At 35.5% G+C, this 19,239-nt stretch overlaps 2 protein-coding genes and 1 long non-coding RNA gene across 5 annotated transcripts; all 3 read left to right on the top strand.

Moving 5' to 3' along the window:
• The first annotated feature begins 1,681 nt into the window (after positions 1-1,681).
• Positions 1,682-3,497, top strand: LOC143449977 (uncharacterized). 2 transcript variants are annotated; one of them, XM_076950340.1, is made up of 6 exons: positions 1,682-1,701; positions 1,813-1,937; positions 2,286-2,417; positions 2,500-2,637; positions 2,721-2,906; positions 3,159-3,497. In XM_076950340.1, exons 2-6 carry the CDS (start codon positions 1,841-1,843, stop codon positions 3,176-3,178), a joined length of 573 nt encoding a protein of 190 aa, XP_076806455.1. In that variant the 5' UTR covers positions 1,682-1,701; positions 1,813-1,840; the 3' UTR covers positions 3,179-3,497. The 2 variants fall into 2 exon arrangements, with proteins under 2 accessions (XP_076806455.1, XP_076806454.1); XM_076950339.1 differs by lacking the exon at positions 1,682-1,701 and adding an exon at positions 1,708-1,727.
• Positions 3,498-4,137: 640 nt separating this feature from the next.
• LOC143449976 (uncharacterized) lies at positions 4,138-10,173 on the top strand. Of its 2 annotated transcripts, none has more exons than XM_076950338.1 (10): positions 4,138-4,301; positions 5,886-5,999; positions 6,112-6,240; positions 6,551-6,670; positions 7,277-7,396; positions 8,510-8,647; positions 8,835-8,978; positions 9,060-9,239; positions 9,335-9,541; positions 9,670-10,173. In XM_076950338.1, the coding sequence occupies exons 1-10, from the start codon at positions 4,166-4,168 to the stop codon at positions 9,756-9,758; spliced, it is 1,377 nt and encodes a 458-aa protein (XP_076806453.1). In that variant the 5' UTR covers positions 4,138-4,165; the 3' UTR covers positions 9,759-10,173. The 2 variants fall into 2 exon arrangements, with proteins under 2 accessions (XP_076806453.1, XP_076806452.1); XM_076950337.1 differs by having other exon boundaries at positions 5,883-5,999.
• A 5,264-nt stretch (positions 10,174-15,437) lies between these two features.
• Positions 15,438-17,811, top strand: LOC143450017 (uncharacterized). Its single transcript, XR_013114631.1, has 2 exons — positions 15,438-15,634; positions 17,319-17,811. It is a non-coding gene; the product is annotated as an uncharacterized LOC143450017 (long non-coding RNA).
• The last annotated feature ends 1,428 nt before the right edge of the window (positions 17,812-19,239 follow it).

Genomic DNA, 19,239 nt, shown 5'->3' with positions numbered 1-19,239 from the left:
CCTTAAGAAACATAAGAAACGTAAGGTAGGAAACATAACTTCCAAATGTACTTTATTGTGAAACTTTGGTGAGATGTTTTAGAGTAAAGCAGTGTAGAACTATTGTAATATAACATTAGAGGTGGAAATGTTCACGTTTAGAGATATGCCCTCATCGAACGTGGTAAAGTTCTTCGTACCCTGCTGGAATGTTGTCGTATAAAAGTTATTGCTGAGTTTGCAGACATGTTTGGTCAAATGCGTTCGTTTCTGTATCTCGGTGGCATCGCCTGAGCATGGTATGACGATCGAAGAGTCGCTAAAACACAATCGTCCGTTGTCTGAGTTATTTGGTACATGCACGCAACAAAGCTGATGAAACGATAAGATTATTCTATGTGTATCCTCTACACAAAACCTTTCTTCGTGAAAAAAAAACAGTAAACAAGGGTAGCGTCGGAAGTACTGGAATAAAAATCGTGATCGGTTAAAAAATTTACCCTGGATCTTTCATTATTTGCTCTTAAGTTTAAGAGTCAGTCGTATTCATTCCTATAATGTTTTGAAAAAAACTTTCGGTTGGTGTAACCATGTTGCTGCAATGTAATTCATGAACAGAATTATCGTGATTACAATTTCCCGAAACGAAGGGCACTTACTAATAATGATGTCGGCTTTTAAATGCATATAAACTATGATGATACTGTATATTTATCAGATTTACACGAGAATTAACTGGAAGAAACTTTTTAAACAATTTTCGATGAAGTTGAGAAAGATGGTCAAACTTTCCAGGACTTTTAACGCAGACGTTGTTCGTACCATATTGTTCACAAAATATAAATTTAAACCGAGCATCTTAATGCGAAATACATGTTCAATTTCCACTATCGAAATTTCACAACATTCGATAAAAATCGCAAACGGTTGTCCATTAACTTATGATAAGCACATGGTCATGAAAACGGTTTAGGAGAAGGAAGGTAATTGTTGGCACAAACAAATTTTCGGATCTTTACGATATCTGCAACTATTCCACGAGCCAATAGTATGAGTATCACAAGGCCGATAATTACGCAAATAACAAAGTGTTTACATTCGGCTGGAAAACACTCATTTGTGGTGCAGACGCCGTAAAGAATATGGTACTTTGTAATCTAATTGATCACATATGAAGCTTCTATAATTAAGTACAGTTACAAACATGTTTTGTGCGTGCCGTCGGTCCAACGCGGCAAGATGTAAATTGTGTGATGTGATGACTTAACGGAATTTTTCTCCAAGGCGTAAAAATTACTAGTTTCGTAAAAAATTCAATAACATTGTCAAGAATAAATAAATAAAACGATTATTACAATCAACCATCTAGCCTATACATAAACATAAAAGAATAATCATCAAAGACCAGCATCATTGGTTTTGCTGTATTCCGCGACGATGGGTTTTTCAAAAGATAAAAACTGCGTTTTGGTTATCAACAACCTATTGCAAATATATCCACAAAAATATTTTCACTTTGTTTATCCACTATCACTTTTACAATCGCTTACGAAAATAAATACGCTGGAAAAAAGGGAGGGCTTCAAATAACTATTTATACGCCAGCTAAAGCTGCAGATAACATGCAGTTTGGTTTTCATCATTGATTTGACAATATGGTCAAAGAAAATGTGGAAAGTATTCTGTATATGCCGTCTTAGACCATAAGAATCATCGCTATTGGTTGGCATACAGTGCACAAAAATGCAGTAATAGTTTATAGAAGAAATGTTATCCTATAAGCATTGCATTGTGACTAATAATAATATATTTATGACCTGTTTTCATTAACAGATTGAGAAAGCATATCCCAAATATTACGATGAATAACCTTGCATTTTGCGGAATCGTTCTTCTACTTTGGATCAACATACCGGCAGAGACCGATGCAATGCCAAATGATAAAGGGAGGGAACTAGGTACATCTGAAGAATTACTATTTAAAATAAACTAAAAACAACTGAGTCTTAAAATTAAGTGTTAGGTTAACCTTTTAATTAATTTGTTGTCACTTAATATTTGCCCAAAGGCAATGAAACCAGAGCGCGTATTTGTTATCTGTTCTCACGAAATGTTTCATCTGATCAATTTCTGAAAGTGCCACCATGCGGTTAAGTGTCTCTAAATCGATACTAGCGAAAAAAACGATCAGCGTTTTAAGCATATCACTGCTTGGAATGAACTGGTTTTAACAACAAAAGTCTTACTTTAATTACAGCTAAAATTGAAGTAGTACTTATGAAGTAACAAAAACATTTATGTTGCAGATTTCAGCGCGTGCGATGTATGTCCTCCATTCACCGTTTGCAGTTTAGATCGAGCTACTGGAAGCGCTAGATGCTCATGTCTATCAGGTTATACGTGGGACGAGAGCCAAGGGGAGTGCAAACCTAAACCAGGTAATTATACCTTGCTCAGAATGCGTCACACAATTTTTATGTCTTAGCGAATCAATTTGGTGTTATTGTAAACTTCTTCCAGTTCGGCTTCCCTGTGATGGCTTATGTGGTCCCAAAGCTGAATGTTATAGGGACGACGAAGGTGTACCATGGTGCAGGTGTTTGCCTACATTTACTGGAAACCCATACGCCGATAAAGGAGGATGCTTCTCCATGAGAGGTTCGTGTGTAATTGCGATTGTTTTAAGTTCATCTCCTTGATATACCAACGCCCGCACTCTAACGCTGGATTGTGCTATGCAGACTGCGCGCCAGACAAAGTAAACCTGCGCTGTGCAAGCTGCCAACCGACTTGTGAAGAGATTACGACTGGAAATCTTTCGTTATGTGAAAAATGCGTGAGCGGCTGCGGTTGCGACATCGACCGTTTTCCCCTCAGCGCAAGGAACGCCACTTGCGTTGATATACAAGAATGCTTTCGTTGGGCTTGTAAGTCGGTTATATACTTTTTATAGCCTTACATTTTAAGCAAAGATAATTGCAGCTGCTCACCACAAACGTTTTAGATAGCGTAGGTCTAATGGTAGAATATATCATTTGAGTATTTTATGGTAGTACAAATTTTTGAAAATAACGCTGAACTGCTGCGTGATCATGATGTTCTACTGAACGTCAGGATTTCTAACATGGTAAACCTGGACTGCACCATAAAATCATTTGCGTCAAGCTGCTTTTTTTCAGTTCCAGGCACCTTTTTTTAAAAGTGATGAAATATCCATGCGAAGTGCCAGAAGTACTCGACATTACGCCGTTTCCTTCCTTTCCATACTAATGCATTATCCAAATTTTTAAATGCTATTGTTCTTCTATAATTTGCTATTTTGTGAGTCTTGTCTGCATGTCAACTGCATTAACTTGTCTGTGACGCAAAATACGAACGTACTGTAATGCAATAACCTTCCCAATTGCGCTTTGCACTTCTTGATCGAGGGCCATTCGTGGATTACAAGCAGGTGAGCTCGGTTTTGTCATTTGTGCGGTGAACAAAAAAGTAATAAAACAAGTGCAATCAAACAAAGACATGCTGGTTGTAATGTATTTGTGTGAGGTGTAGCTGTGTAAAGCGACCAGGTGTTTGACTCCAATAGAATGTGGTTGGGGCAGTTTTGAGTCGGTTTGATTTAGCAGAAACTTTTGAAAGGTGCTGCCTGGTGGTGGTGAAAGCAAGCTAAAATTATGAATGTAACTCTGTCTCTTACTCTCTTGGATGAAGTAAAAACTAGACAAAGTTTTACTAAAAATGCTTTGATTAAGCTGACTGGGGGCACGTTAAATCACTTGACTTAAAAGTCGTACATAAGAATTTGAAAAATAAAACAAATAAGCGGTTTTACAAGATAATTTATGTGAGATATATATACACTTAAGGTGAAGGTGCTAATTTCTTGTAATCACTGACAAGACTCTCTATTAAATCGGTCTTCCTTTAAATCTTATCACTTTAAGAGATCACCTATACTACAACAATCACAAGTTAGAAAAAGGGAGCTGTTCAAACAGCTTGAAACCCTCTGTCTATGCTACGGGGTATTATATAGTAAGTTTTAAGGACAAGGTTAGTGTATAGTAAAACTTGAAAACTGTAAAGTGCTAATATACATTTTTTTGTTAACAGTAAGGTATGCTATTAACAAGGTTTTAAACACTACATATTTTTCAGAAGTAGAATCCAGAGTAAAATATAGGCAATGAATAAGCTTGTATTTTGGGGATTCGTTTTGCTTATCGGCCTGGCATATATTCCGGGTTCATCCGCGCAGCTCGGAAGACTTCTCATCTATTTCCTGTTTTCAAGGAGACCAACCCCAGGTCCTCCACCAGGCGGTAAGATCCATAGTTTATTGCCAATATCGTTTTCTAACAATGGTTACGTCCTTTGCCTATTTCGACGACGGTCTTTTTTTGTTAAACTGTGGCTTGATTCGCATGACGATTGAACACTAATGTGGTCCTTTAGTCTATTAATTTTTTTGCGGCAGCTTGTTTTAACTTCAAATGTCAATGTAATATTTTTTGTTTGATGTAATCTTCTTGAATCAAATTTAATTGAAATTTATAAAAAATAAATTTTGGTGACATCCTATCGCTTACTAATACAGTATGGTTCTTTGAGATAAGTTTAATTGTTTAAATCTTTTATGCCAAACTTTTTATTTCAAGATTACCAGCATTTAAGATTATTAAGCCAGACAATAAATTGAATTTAGAAGTTTAAAAAAACAATACCACAAATGTTATGCGTTAGTATGTGTGTTGATAAGAGAAACGTGTATGTGATAGTCTTAGGATATGCGAAAAAATATCTGTATGTGCTTTAGTTATCATAATTGATGCCAAATAGGAACCTGCTCGTAGATTACCTCTATAAGGCGGGCGTAACCTGACCTCATGTTGTTAATATCGCATACAAAATGTATTAAGGAATTTCGTTTAAACCTTATTTCGAGAGAATTTGAATTTGAGTTGAAAACGCCTACATCAAACGTCTGTGTTGTCAACAACTACTAATTACAAATCTTTGCAAATGAGCAGAAATAACCACATTGAAGAAAATTAATTACCGTTATTAATTGACTCATAACTACTTTTATTTTTTACCGTGGCAAATCGCTGGCAACCACAGCTTACCCGCTGACTGCGATTCGCAGCGCAGATATTGTTATAAATTAGCCCCAGGTAAAACCATCCTGGTGGCAAAATACGATTGGTGCCGACGTCTCTTGGCGGCACAGAGTTCTTTGTTTCAACGCTCAAAGCCGCCTCACTGTGCAAATTGCAGATTTTGACGCTGCTCTCTTATTCAATTCTGTTGCATGTTGTGATTGCTTGTTATATTCGGTTGTATATCATCTGAGTGACTGTTCATTTGAGTGACATAATTATGACATAAATTATTCATTCGAGTGACATAATTAATCCTAACCCTCACCCTAACCCTAACCCTCATCCTAACCCTAACCCTAACCCATTACTGTAGTTTGAACAATACTTACCAATGTGTCACTCAAATGAACTGTCACTCAGTTGATCAACTACCGTTATATTCATATACGTATACATTCATATACATATACATTCATATACGCGACATAACGAACCTCGCCAAGCACTGACATAATTATCTGCTCTTTAATCACAAAACCCAGTGAGACTTTTTAACTGCTTAATTACGGAAAAATTATAGCACCTCGGAATCGTGCAGTTAATTACAACAAAATGGAAAAGGAATGATTGTACCACTCCCTCACTTTTTAGAGTTTATGTATATTAACTGAAGGCTTTTGCAAACTTTCAAAAGTATTTCTATAGGCTATAGTTCGACTTCAAACATTTTAATGACGAACCAAAGCTCTGTATACGTAACGTTCAAATTCAGAGAGTTATGTTAGTACAAAGATATTTTAGCAGAGAGGCCGACATGTCCGCAATGCAGTCCCAATGCAATTTGTAACCCATCATCAACGGGAGTGTCGTGTGTATGCAGGCGGGGTTACACTGGCGACGGAAGAATATGTACACAAGGTAGATGCACATCTGTATACAGTATTCTATGTACACTATGTGAGCTTATTTACCATTAGCTTTCGCCACGTAGCCATGTATTAAGTCATATTGACCTTTGACACTCTGATAGATGTTCCTGACGTATGTAATTGCAGTCCCTTTGCGACTTGCTCGCGCAATCGTCAGACTGGTGAAGTCTCCTGTACCTGCCTGCAGGGATACACCGGAGATGGCAGGACTTGTGACCTGGACGGGCCTCGTAAGTGGGCTGCTTAGTCAGACATATAATTTGAATTTACCGTTCTTGTACTTATAGAAAGTTTTGACCAATATAATGTCAGCATTCCAAGCGCAAGTATCAAGCTTTTGAGCATTTAAACAATGCAGCTTCCATATGCTTATGCATTATAGACGTATAGGCTATGTAGAAACCTTGACATTTGACAAAAATACTTTTGTATATAGTTTGCGTTGAAATACATCATTTGTGAAAATATCTTACAGATAATTGTGCATAAGGCCGGTGTAGGATATGCATTGAAGTTATAACTTTGCCATTCTGTTTTCAGTTCAACTTCCTTGTGTTTGCGATGACAACGCTGATTGTGCCTACGACGCGAATCGATTTCCTGTTTGCACCTGCAAGGAGGGTTTTTTTGGTGACGGATTTACTTGCACTCCTGGCGAACGTAAACAAATCTGGCTTTTGTTTCTGCTATATTATTTGTTATGAAAATTTTAAACGACTCAAAGTTTGAAAATAGTCTAAAACTTAGTCTATAAAATGACGTGTGCGACAGATTTTTGAAAAAGTTAATCTTAGGCAATAGCCTGCATTATTTAAAAAACTATGTTGACAAAGATTTCGTTCGGTTATTGCATATAGTTTTCACTATTCACTCAACTTTGCTTGATATTTCCACTATCGTTAAATTCCATTATTAAAGGCAAGTCACTCTCGAAATATGTCGCTTTCGTCGGTTTCCTTTCTGGGCTCAGTTTAGATTAGTGTTTCTCAATCGGGGTGTCATGGCACAAAATGGGTTCCGCGAGATCGGCCAAAGGTGCGGCGAGATTTGAGACAAAATAAGAAATTTTTAGCGTAATATTTAAATTAAAACAAATTTTGTTTTAACAATTAGGTCTCTATCAAAAAATTACCGGTAACAATTTTGTTCATAAACAATTCAAAAGCAAAAAGTGGAAAAAGCAGTTTAAGGTGCAGTTTTTTTATACAAAAAAAGGATGCCTGAACCACTGCTTCAGATGTTATTTTATCTCGTTCTATGTTTCAGTTCGCTTACCATGCATTTGTGGAAATGACGCCGACTGTACTTTTGACGCAAGAGGATTTCCTCAGTGTAACTGTAAAGAAGGTTTTACTGGTGATGGTTTTACTTGCCTTCCAGTTCAAGGTATTTGAGAAGTTCGTTCTATATATATATATAACTGAAAGTTTTTTAATTGTTATCATGACGAAATGGACTTGAACCAGCACATGTAAAATATATAGAGTAAACCACAAAAAAACTAAATCTATACGTAACATGTGATGCCAGTTCGTTTAAACTTGGAATCTGGCTTAAACTACAAGTTATTTTTATAAAAAGGATGACGGGGATGTGCAAGCTTAAAAAATTGATTTACTGTATTAATATATTTATTAAAACTTGGGCTGGATTTAAATTTTTTGAGAAACTTTGAGTAAATTTTTTATGAACTGATCTCAAATATATGAAGTATGTTTAAATAATAATACTCAGACTGAGATTTTGATGGGTTAATAGCAGTGCCGTAACCAAGTCATATTTTTTAGATTTGTTTTTTTAAGTCAAGTCAAGTCATTTGGGAAGTTGACTTAAGTCAGGTCGATTCAAATTACTAATTGGATTAGTTCAGGTCAAGTCATGTTAAGTCATGTTAATATATAACGCAAGTCAAATCAAGTCATGTCATTGGCTATAACTTTAATCCAGTGGTTCTCAACCTTTTTTGGCTTACGGCACCCTGCAAACAACCAAAAGATTTGGCGGCACCCACAGTCAAACCAAAAAGTTTCTGCATTAAATAAAAATAATTTTCGTAACCGTTTTCCTGGACTAGTGATTAGTGTGCAATAACTTGCGGCACCCTTGCGAAACGTAAATGCCACCCCGATAGAGAACCACTGCAGTTTAACCGATCGTTCACAACGAAATCAACTAACTGTCTGTAATTCAGTTGGTCAATAAATTAACAACTAAGATTTAATGACTTGTGTCAAGTTACTTTCCGAGATTCGAGGCAAGTTAAGTCATTTCAAGCATTGACTCGAGTCAAGTCAAGTAATTTAAAAATGTCACTTGGGTCAAGTTATTCACTCAAGTCATTATAACACTGGTTAATAGACTCAAACTTACTGATTTCTCAATCAGTTATCACTGCAGGTTTCGGAATGCACGTAGTTGCATTTATTGTTATGTTGTATTTTGTCGTTAAACATGTTGCCTCTGTGTACAAAAAAATGCTTAAACAGTTTTTAATTTTAGTGGAGCTCCCTTGCGACATCTGTGGTCAAAATGCCAACTGTCGGAAAGACGATAGAGGATTTCCCTTTTGCTTGTGCAATTCTGGATTTACCGGTGACCCGTACGAAGGCTGCACTACTCTGCCCGAAACTAACATAGGTGAGAGAATATTTTCTACACAACTTTGTTTATTTGAAAAACGTATGAAGGACTTTTCACCTGTGTCAAAGTTATAGTCTTGCATGCTGAAGAAAGACACCGATTTTATTGCCTTGACATTTGCTAGCTCATTCATGTTATGCTGTAAAATACTTCGAATTACAAACAACGATCGAAACTTTTTAAGTTGCATCTCTGTGCGATACTGGAATATGTGGAGAAAACGCCGAGTGCTTCTCAAACAACGGAAGACCAATTTGTACTTGTCCACTGGGGTACATTGGTAATCCTTTAGTTCTTTGTACCCCAGAGACTGGCGCAGTAGATGTTGGTAAGCGCCTTAGCATGAATTCTTTTTTAATTTTTTTTATTGACCACTAAACATATAGTCATCACTATTCGGTTTTTACAGGTTGTGCTGGAGACAAAGTGATGCTGGATTGTGCAAATTGTCAGCCGACATGTGCGGACCTTTTCACTGACATAACATGTACGGCCACCTGCCAGCCTGGGTGTGGCTGCCCAACGGCACAGCTCCCTCTTCGGCAACGGGGCGACAGATGCATCCCAATTAGAGAATGCGCAGACGCTCGTAGGTTATTTTTTAAACAAGTTTCTTAAATGGACAAATATTATAATGAAAATGATTCAGTTTCACATAAAATCATTGTCTGCTCACATTTATAGTTATCGCCGAGACAGGCCCAGTGCCACCTACGCCCAGTTGCCCTGGTAATCAGGTTTACTCTGAGTGTGCCGGATGCAAAACTCCTTGCAACCAAAGAGGGCAAATACGACCATGTGCAGCCATTTGCAGGCAAGAGTGCACCTGCCCTGAAGGATTGTTTTTGAACGGGGAAGACTGTGTTACCGGAGATCAATGCCCAGTTATAGGTTTGTGCTGTAAAAAATGTTGATGTAAAATACTGTACTAAAGTGGTGTCATTTGATTGGTCTTATTTGCTAACCGTGAAACTCCTTATGCTTTTGCTTCTAATTTATTTTTTTAACTTATGTTTCAGCTCCCATAAGACAATCACGTTGTAACCGGCCATGCCCTTCAGGACAAGTTTGTCGTTTTATTTTGTTTTCAGGATACCGCTGCCGATAAGGTTGATCTCATGGTGTTGGATGTGTTTGCTTAAAATCGAAATTGTCTTCACTTGACTTTGAATCCAGACCGTATATTATTATTATGTAATACACGTTTTATATTGTGCTCTTTGACAAGCTTTAAAGTAACCATTCTTTGTATCCATTACTAATTGTAAAAGCTTGTGAGAGCTTAAAACCACAACTATTTCACTGTCGTTAAAAGTACTACAAAGGCAGGTTTTATATAAGCAATACTCACACTAACTGTTCAAAGAAAATTCATAATACTATTCCATCTTTTGGCGCTATTTACTTTCTGTACTTTGTGGTGACGCTAATTAACCCCGACAATTAAAAATGCTACAGTAAGGGGCTTCAGTGTACACTTTTATGCCCATACTTTTTGCTCAATACACGATATACACAAACTATGTTACCTAGCCTACACTTTGTAGATGCAAGTCAAAAATGCTTTAAAAATAGAATTTACTTTCAACTCTCTATTAAAATAGACTTGACGTTAAGAAAGACAAAAACAAAAATTTTACTAAAAAATATTTTTGCGTTATTCAACATCAGTCACAACGTGGCGCAAGGTAGCTTTCAAAAGAGAGTGTTTTCAGTTGAACTGTCTCTGTTGAATTGAAAAACCAAAATGTATCTGTGAAAATTCCTCTTATTTAATTGCATTCTAAACCTTATTCTCAATGTACCATTCACGGTCCAACAAAGTCCCAAAAAGACTTACCTGCCGTACTTTACCCTATACCTTTAAACACATTAAAAAATGTAAGATATGTTGTTGGATGAAAACAATGTTTACCACTATATAGTTTAAGACAATATATTTACATTATATATTATATTATAGTCTTTTCAAAGGTAGAAAGTGCTTTTTTGTCTGATAGCATTTATTACTTTTAAAGAATAAAGAAGGCGCCAAACACCAAAAAATGCCATAAAATCTTTGTTTGTTTTATTATACAGTGAATTTACTAAAAGACGGATTACTCGAAAAGTCCTGCATAGGGCTCTCTGAAATTTTGCATGTCAAGTTAGTATGCTTTGGTAACATTCCATAAAATGCCATCAAAAAACCATGGTTCAAACTTTTTAGCAGAGGCGCAAAATAAACACTGGAATTTTTTGCGTAAAAAACCCAATTTTAGCTACTTTCATGCTAATTTTTAGCCTAATTCTGCACATGACCTGGGAAATTGAAGCGCGCCAACTGCTAGGGTAATTCCCACGTTAGAAAGCAACATGAACCATGCTGCCTTCTGATTGGTCTAAGCAGGTTTTTCAAAGCCTTACGTAAGAGTCCAATAAAATCATAGAGATCTTAGTTTTAAGTCTTTGTCGCCTCCTAAATAAGATTCAGAGCTTATACAAACAGAATACCTGCATGCAAATCAAACGTATTGTAAAAAGTCATGATTATCAAACTTTATTTCAAAAAAGAAAAAGATACTGTATATAAGTGACGAAATGTTCACGTTTTCTATTTTTAAACTTACCTTTGTGTACTTTAATGTATTTTTAACGTTTTGTATACAACAGTAAATCATTGGTAGGTTGCTTGTTGTATATTCACACACGTATATCTTTGTCATATACAGTATACCTGCATGCAATACTGCAGGCCAAATTATGTATATTATTCACTTCACGTAAGGCAAGTGTGTTGTTTGACCTTATATTTTGTGCTTTTGTGTACCGATAGACCAGTTCATAACACGCACAGTTAAAGACTTATATTTGTGCTTTATCATGTATTTCAGTTTTGGTTGGACGTCTTGCCTTCCCGAGGTTCGGCGAAAGGTTCGGTTTCCAGAGAGGTTCATCACAAACCTTAATTAGAATTAGCCTGTTTGATTTCGCTTTGTGTTCATTCTATTTACGGCGATTGCGACAAAAGACTGAATGAAATATCTCGAAATGTCTCGATTAATGTGATTTTATGAAAATTAAAAGAAACTGTTGCTTTTATTCTGGCTAGAAATGGAAGCATTTGGGAAGTTTTGGATTTTGCAACTGTGACTATAGTCGTAAGAGCGGAAAATTTCCTGGATAGAAAATTTTAACGTGATATATAGACAAAAAATATAAGAATTTTGTACTTACAAGTACAAAAATAGCAATCATCGACAACAACAGCAAATATGCTGGAATATGCTTTTCAGCTGTATGTGTAGCTTAAACACACAAACGCATATTGACGAACATATTTATGTATTAGTTTAGCCGCAGGTAGTTCAGGTTCAGCCGCAAAGTTCACGTATGTTGTTGGTGAGACGAATCCAAAACATCTACAATCAAGTCCCAGAGCTAAACGGATAAGAGTATTCTGGTAAAATTTAGTTTTAGTTGGTTAGTTAACATTAGTACATTAATTGACCATAATTTCAGGTGTATATTAATAATTCTGATCTTTTTTTTTTAGAAAAGCTAGAAAACGATGTCGAGGGCGTGGTTTAAAAGCGACATAGTCTTTGGCCATCACTAAAACCCTGTTTGCCTCCGGAGATAACTACATCTTATATTCTACTTTTTTTATTACAAATATTAATCTTGGATGGTAAACCTTCAAACAAACAATTTTCTATATTACCGGTATTGACTATATCATGCAATCCTAAAGGCCTTTAGCTGGGTCAGTGGGTCACCGCCGCACTTCCGCTGTTACCCATCCAGGGACCTAGTTTGCTATAAAACTTTGGAGGGGACAAACTTGGTGTGATACGCATTGGCAGTTACAGAATAAAGTCCCAATTGTGATAAACTATAATAATTGTTCAAATGTTGGGGGTACATGCAGAGGTGGGCAGTCGGTACTTTAAAAGTACCGTCGGTAGCGGTACCGGTACTTGGCAAAAAATGTATCGACGGTTCCGGTATTCGGTACTATTTAAAAAAAGTAGTTCGGTACTATAGTACTCGGTAACGGAACTTTGGTGTAAAAGATGCTGCAGTAAATGCAATGTTTGCCGCTATTATGCCTTCGATAAAGGGTACTCAGGTCAAAACAAATGTGACGTAAATAGCTTGCAATTTTACATGTCATTTTTATGTTAAAAAAGATGTTAAAATTAGCATTAAAGATAAATTAACATGTATTTTTGAAAACATACTTGTTAAAACTGTGAAATTATCACGTGAAAAGTACCGAGCACCGGGACCGACCGAAATTTCTTGAAAAAAGAAATTCGGTACAGAGATTTGGTCCTTTTTTAAAAAGTACCGACGGTACCGGTTTCGGTATTGAAAAAGTACCGCGGTACAGTAATTTAGTACTATAGCACCGCAGTACTACCCACCTATGGATACATGTTCCCCCTGAAACCAGGTCGAAGACCCGCTAGTCATACTGTGTAACCATTATCGTCGAAAATGTGTCAGAAATTAAAATGGCTCATGAATAACAAATCCAGTAAATGTCAATGGAACGATTGTTATACACTGGAAACGAGGGAAACTACAACCCCTTCCACGTTTCTTGTTTTTCGTTTTTATTTCTAAACTTGACGTTAATTTAGCAGATTTTTTCCTAAACTCTTCTATAGGTAGCACATCGTCAGAAATTACAAACTTTTAAATACACAAAGAGTTACATGAAATATACAACATCGGTTTTATGAAATGAATTTACGTCTAAAGATTATTTTTTTCAATGTTGGCAGATAGAGTATGTGCGATCCACCATGTCACTCTGGCTATACGGCAAAGGTATCTGCGGCAGTGACTGCAAAGCTGGATAAGGCGGAATTGTTCTCGTCTCCTGAAAGGGCGTTTTATAAATAATTTCACATTGTTACGAATTTCGTTTCTCACGTACAGTGTTGTTACTCATTATTGTGTTTTGTGTTTGCAGCGTTTTGTCAATTAGCACCTTTTAATGATTGTATTTTATTCATTTTTGTCATATTGTTAAGCACCTTTGATAAATATAAACGTTGTGGATGGTTTTGTCGGGGGAAGTCAGTATCTGACTGGAGCAAACAAAGGTTGCATTGAAATGATCGCGTGGTGATCTTAGCGTGACAACGTTATACTGCATAAAGTTACTCACAGTCATGAGTGACGCGGTTCGCCGTAAATGTGAAAAAGAGCTTGGTTTTATGGACAAGAGAATTCTAGTTACAACATTAATATTTCTGCAAGCATAAAAGTGAATTTCATACAAATGGTTTTGGCTTTTGGTTTTAGTGATTTTTTTCACTTTACGACATCTTGTTGTAACAAGCGCAGCACGATTTGCTAGCGGTAATCATCACCATGCATCAGGGCGGTTCACTCATTGCAATTGGCACTTTTATTTTTGGTATTCTTGCTTTATAGTAGGGAAATTTGTTTGACTCATTTCGTTTTTATTTCAGATGTATGGTGCGCATGATAGACAGCATTACAACAATTGGAAACTTGTTTATTCGCATATGGTTGGCTTTTAGAAGTTTGCAGTGACACATAATTAGTTCTGCCATGTAATCATTAAAACTTTGATACTGAAAATTAACGTAAATAGGTTTGAGGAAAACGAAAAGTTACAACATGGTCTAACTCTAAGTGACATTCTTTCGAGTTTATGCACTCGCCTGGTTTATGCTTCAAGCACAAAACATCACTTCTCTTTCCTATACTTACTTCAAAAATAAAATAAAGGTAAAACAGTTCAAATCTCTATGAAGACAAGATATTCTCCAAAACTGGGTAATGACAAACTTACCACAGTTTCTTGGCATCTACTAGCAGTCGCAAAGTGGCGCAAAAGTGCTATTCAAATGTAATGTTCTCGCACTCTTCCTCTCCCAAACCGTATTTAGTTTATATTGTGTATAATAACAGTTTACAACTGTTTATTAACAAATTTAAAACGTTGCTAAGCAAGACTCGAGTATAAAAAGTTATCAGCAAAAGATTTAGCAAAGTTTTTGGTGACGGCATAAGAAAGCGGGTAAAAATGTATGATAAACGTGTACACTGTACATTTCTTTTTCAATTTTTCTTGGTATTAGGCTATATCTTGGTAAACCATGAAATACTTAACATACCTAGCCCGTGGCTGAATATTACAGTGAGATAAAAAACGTGTTGTGCAGTCGTGTTCCATAGTTAATTATATAGATGTCATATAAACCTTTCAAGTATCTTCCTTCAACTTCATAACATTGCATTTAAGACGATTTTAGGTGGCATTCCACATAAAATTTTAAAGGCATTTCTGTTAAAACGCTTTTGGCATCTCTTGCAACAAATTTTTACCTGTTCATAGTTGAGCTACCATGGAACAAAAAATTGCTCCCCGGGCGTTGGACTTTCTGGGCAGAAAAAGCATTTTCCAGACAAGGAAGGAACAGGTTTCCAAAGATGAAATTACAACAAATTTAAAAAAAAATATTTTTCAGCGATAAACATGTCATGACAACGACTCTCCGAATTCTCTCGTTCTCTCCAAATAATATATCTATTAGCTTCATTTATGTATAATTATATCATATGTATAATTATAAAGGTAGATAGCTTTATTATAGCATTTTTGCATGTAGACAGAACATCAATGACAGAATTCATGTAGACAGAACATCAATTCACTGCCAACACCTGTTTGGCTCATAAAAAGTTTTATCATTTTTATGTCACTACCTTAGGCATAGTACATGTTTGCGTTTTATCATTAATTTGCTTTGCCGTGCAGGTTTTCTGTAGGCTTGTCTGCAACTCGCTTTTGTATAAGAGTTGTGTCGTTTACACTAATGGGGCTTAATTCAGTTTTTAATTAGGTTGTGCTAGCATATAATGCAGTGATAAGAATAAAAGCAGGATGGATCTTGCTTGAAAGTTGAGTTGGTGCCTCGGTTCACCGTTACTGAGGCACAGAACCTGGCTGAAATTAGGGTAAGTTCAATTCCCGTTACAATATTATTTTTTTTATCATAAATTCATGAAACTATAGTATCCGATCAAATGCATCCAACAGGACTGAAAATGCGGTCTGTAAATGTTCTTAATACTAGTATTAGTTGATCAACCGTTTCCAAAGAACAAAGTAACTACAAAGAAATATGAGCTTGCGGACATCTTAAGTACAAATTGTTGTTTGTGACAACCTTCATGAGAAATTCTTTAAAAACGTGTCTTGTAAAGCCAATTGCTCAACTTATATGATTTTGTTCCAAAAAAGCAGCTTACATCGTTCCTGTGGTTACGCGGTTTTTAATTGAAGTGATATAGATTAAAGGTGAAGCACCACTTTAGGTATGCGATATACTTCATAGGTGTTTTATCCATGTCCAAATGCAGCATTTTTTTCAGCAACGAGACAAAATTAATAGAAATCGCGAACATATTTTACCTTGCGGCAACTGTTATTGTAAAAGTAAAAATCAACGACAAACCTGTTTTAAGTCACCAGCGACTACGGCCACTGTAATTGAAACAGTGGCAATACAAATAGCAGGCCTAAATAAATAACTTGCTTTTCAGAAAAGAAAAAAAAGGAAGTTGTAACAACAATGTTTTTGGCACTTACCTACCTTCAAAATTTGTAGACGTATTCCGATGAGAATAAACAAGAACTTTCTTGTACTGTAAGGTGTTACCTGTGGCAAAATGAGTGTGGTTATGTCGTTGCTGCTTCGAAGAAAACATGAATAAATTACAGAAATGTACTATCGTATAAATTGAAAACCTTAATTTAATAAGCGCAACAAATGCATTCTATATATCAACATTTACAACAAAGTTAAATCTAATTTGAAGCACCAGTTTTATTTTTCTGCACGTAATTGTTGGAGTTCTAAGACGGCAATATGAATGCGTGCTAAAATGCGCATTAATTTAATTTTCCAAAAATATTCTATTAAAGTCATATTCAAATTTGGATACTACAGCAAAGTATAATATCTTGTAAAAAAATTGAATATTTACTACTCGAAGCAATTGATTTCCACGAAAAATAACAGACAAACCAAGCATTTTTGTAAAACTTTTGTTTCCCTGTAAACCAAAATCAGTTTTACTTTGTGTCAAATGCTGCAAGCTATATAAATCTTTTGGTAAAAAAAACAACTTTCGGTATTTTTAATTCAACCAACACATTTCTTTGTGTCAACTATACTACTGTTTTGCCAAAAATGCTTAGAGGCAAAAAAACAAGTTAGAAGGTATAACTATAACAATTGATTAAATCATGGATTGTGTTGAGATAGTCATTTGACGTTTCGACCCAAGTTTCTTATGGTAATGCGTATAATATAACATTTAATTTCATTTCATATTTTTCCCCACAAACGTACCCAAAATTAAAAAATTCAATACTTCAACATTTATTATAATCTACGTTGCTCTGGGTATGGTATGGTGATACACGTCCTGTTTGCCATCACCCGTTGTCAAAACAGATTATCAACCAAACATCGATTAACCGCATTTGCACACCATCTTGTCCAAGTGAGCTATCTAAACTTTCACAGAACCTGAACAAATTAGTTTCTCGTAAACATTTTCTAAAGATTTTTTTCCAGATGCACGAAAAGTTTGGGAGTTGTTTTCTTTATTATTATCAGTTTATTTTTTCCAGATTATTTGAAATACGAATGTCATATTATCTTACGGAACAAGTGGCTTCACAACACATCTATCGTTCTGATCTGTTTACAAAACTACTTCCTGATGGCATGGAGCGGTTTTTATTAAAAACTTATGTAGTATTTTTACATATATACGCGTAACCAACAAGTGTTTATTCTATACGTATGGTCCTAGTATATGTTTTACAGTATCTGATAAATTGGTTGTGTAAAGCATTGTTACATATGTTTCACCCGTTGTGCTTAAAGTTTATGGGACATCAAAGTGTTATTGCGACGTTTAGCGTCCCCACGTCATTTGCTCATTGTGCCAATTTCTAGTGCTGTCACGGATTGATACTTCATTGGGCAAACTGTAGTTGTTGATTTTAAAGTTCTACGTCCACAGACGCTCTAGCATGTTGATGCGTTTTAGCAACTTTAGTTGTTCGTTCTATATATATAGTTTTAGTTTTGATTTGAATTAAACCAGTCACAGCTGGGCGACGGCGTCTATTTTGAGAGAAAGAAAAGACAAAGCGGTCGTCATTCATAATTATACACAAAACATATCATGTTTTGAGCAAAATTCAAAAATTGGTTGTAATTTCACATATAATTGCTAATGAATGACTAGAAATTACTGTGTACCAGTGGCGATGGTACCTGCTACTTTGTATATTTGAATCTAATAAAACATTTCACAAAAAACATGTTAAATTTACCATCTGTCATTTACTATTTAATTTTTATTTAATTTCATTTAAAACTCACAAAGGCCTATATTCGTGGCACATCAAAGGTCTTTCATTACTGTAAATAGTGCAGTTCCGTCCTTTTCATTTACAATACAAATTTTCGTATTTTGTAAAGTAACACCAATATACGGTGTCAAGCAAAATCGCAAGCGCTATATATCAGAACAAACGTTACCTACCAAATGGCCAAAATACTGGCCATACGTGAAAAGATGTATTGTTAAGTAGAAAATTTATATGCGTTTGCTATATTGATTTGCTATAAAAATGTAAGACTATAAATAAGTTGTTTCGGCTACATAAAAAAATTCCAGTTTAGTTTAGTTTCCAAAGTCCTTTTCAAGTTTATCCATGTGTATGGTGTCAGCATAAAGGGATATTTAACTGTACTAATTAATAATACATGCACAATAATAAGTAACTTTATTTGGGTATACCGAGCAAGCGTGTAAGACAAAGGCATGTTTTAAATGTAGACATGTTGCATTTCGACATTCTATAATAACTGCTCCCACGCTACAACCATAAATGAACTTTACGCAAAAACTTGGTATTCCTGAAGGTGTCAATTGTTACGATGAGACATGAAATCATGGCTGGATGTTAAGTAATTCACGACCATTTCTAACGATTCACTTTATACATACAGAAGAGTTACATACAAATTGGAAACAAAACGCCCAAGTTTCGTCACTAAAAAGCAATACAGGAACTCACAAACTGCGATAAGGTTTTAGCAACAGCTAAAGTTTTATTGTTTTTTATCAATTAATTATTCTTGCAATCGGTTTAGAAAAACTTTTTTGAATTTCTAAGAATGACTTTCGTAATTATTCATTTAAATACAAGATACTTGCGGTACAGTCAAAGGCGTGGAGAACTACAAAACCTGAAAACGACCGTGCACATTGGAATATTTGGACTGCGATAACGTTTATTAATTAAGACCACAACACATCTTGGAGCAATCATCACGTCATTATACTTTTCATTTCTTAAGAAAACTTGTAAAGCAAAACGCGCAAGGAGGATATATAAGCACTACAATCAAATCAGCATATTTATTTACGAGAATTTGTTTAAAATTGCATGATGTGAATGAAAGTAATGAAGAGTGAAATTATCGCGATCGACGTAATGTTAATGCATATAAAAAAGGGCTGAGTATTTATGA

This window comes from Clavelina lepadiformis, chromosome 3 (assembly GCF_947623445.1).
Source record: "Clavelina lepadiformis chromosome 3, kaClaLepa1.1, whole genome shotgun sequence".
Lineage (NCBI taxonomy): Eukaryota > Metazoa > Chordata > Ascidiacea > Aplousobranchia > Clavelinidae > Clavelina > Clavelina lepadiformis.
Note: the sequence above shows the minus strand (reverse complement) of the source record. Positions and strands in the feature narration are given on the sequence as shown.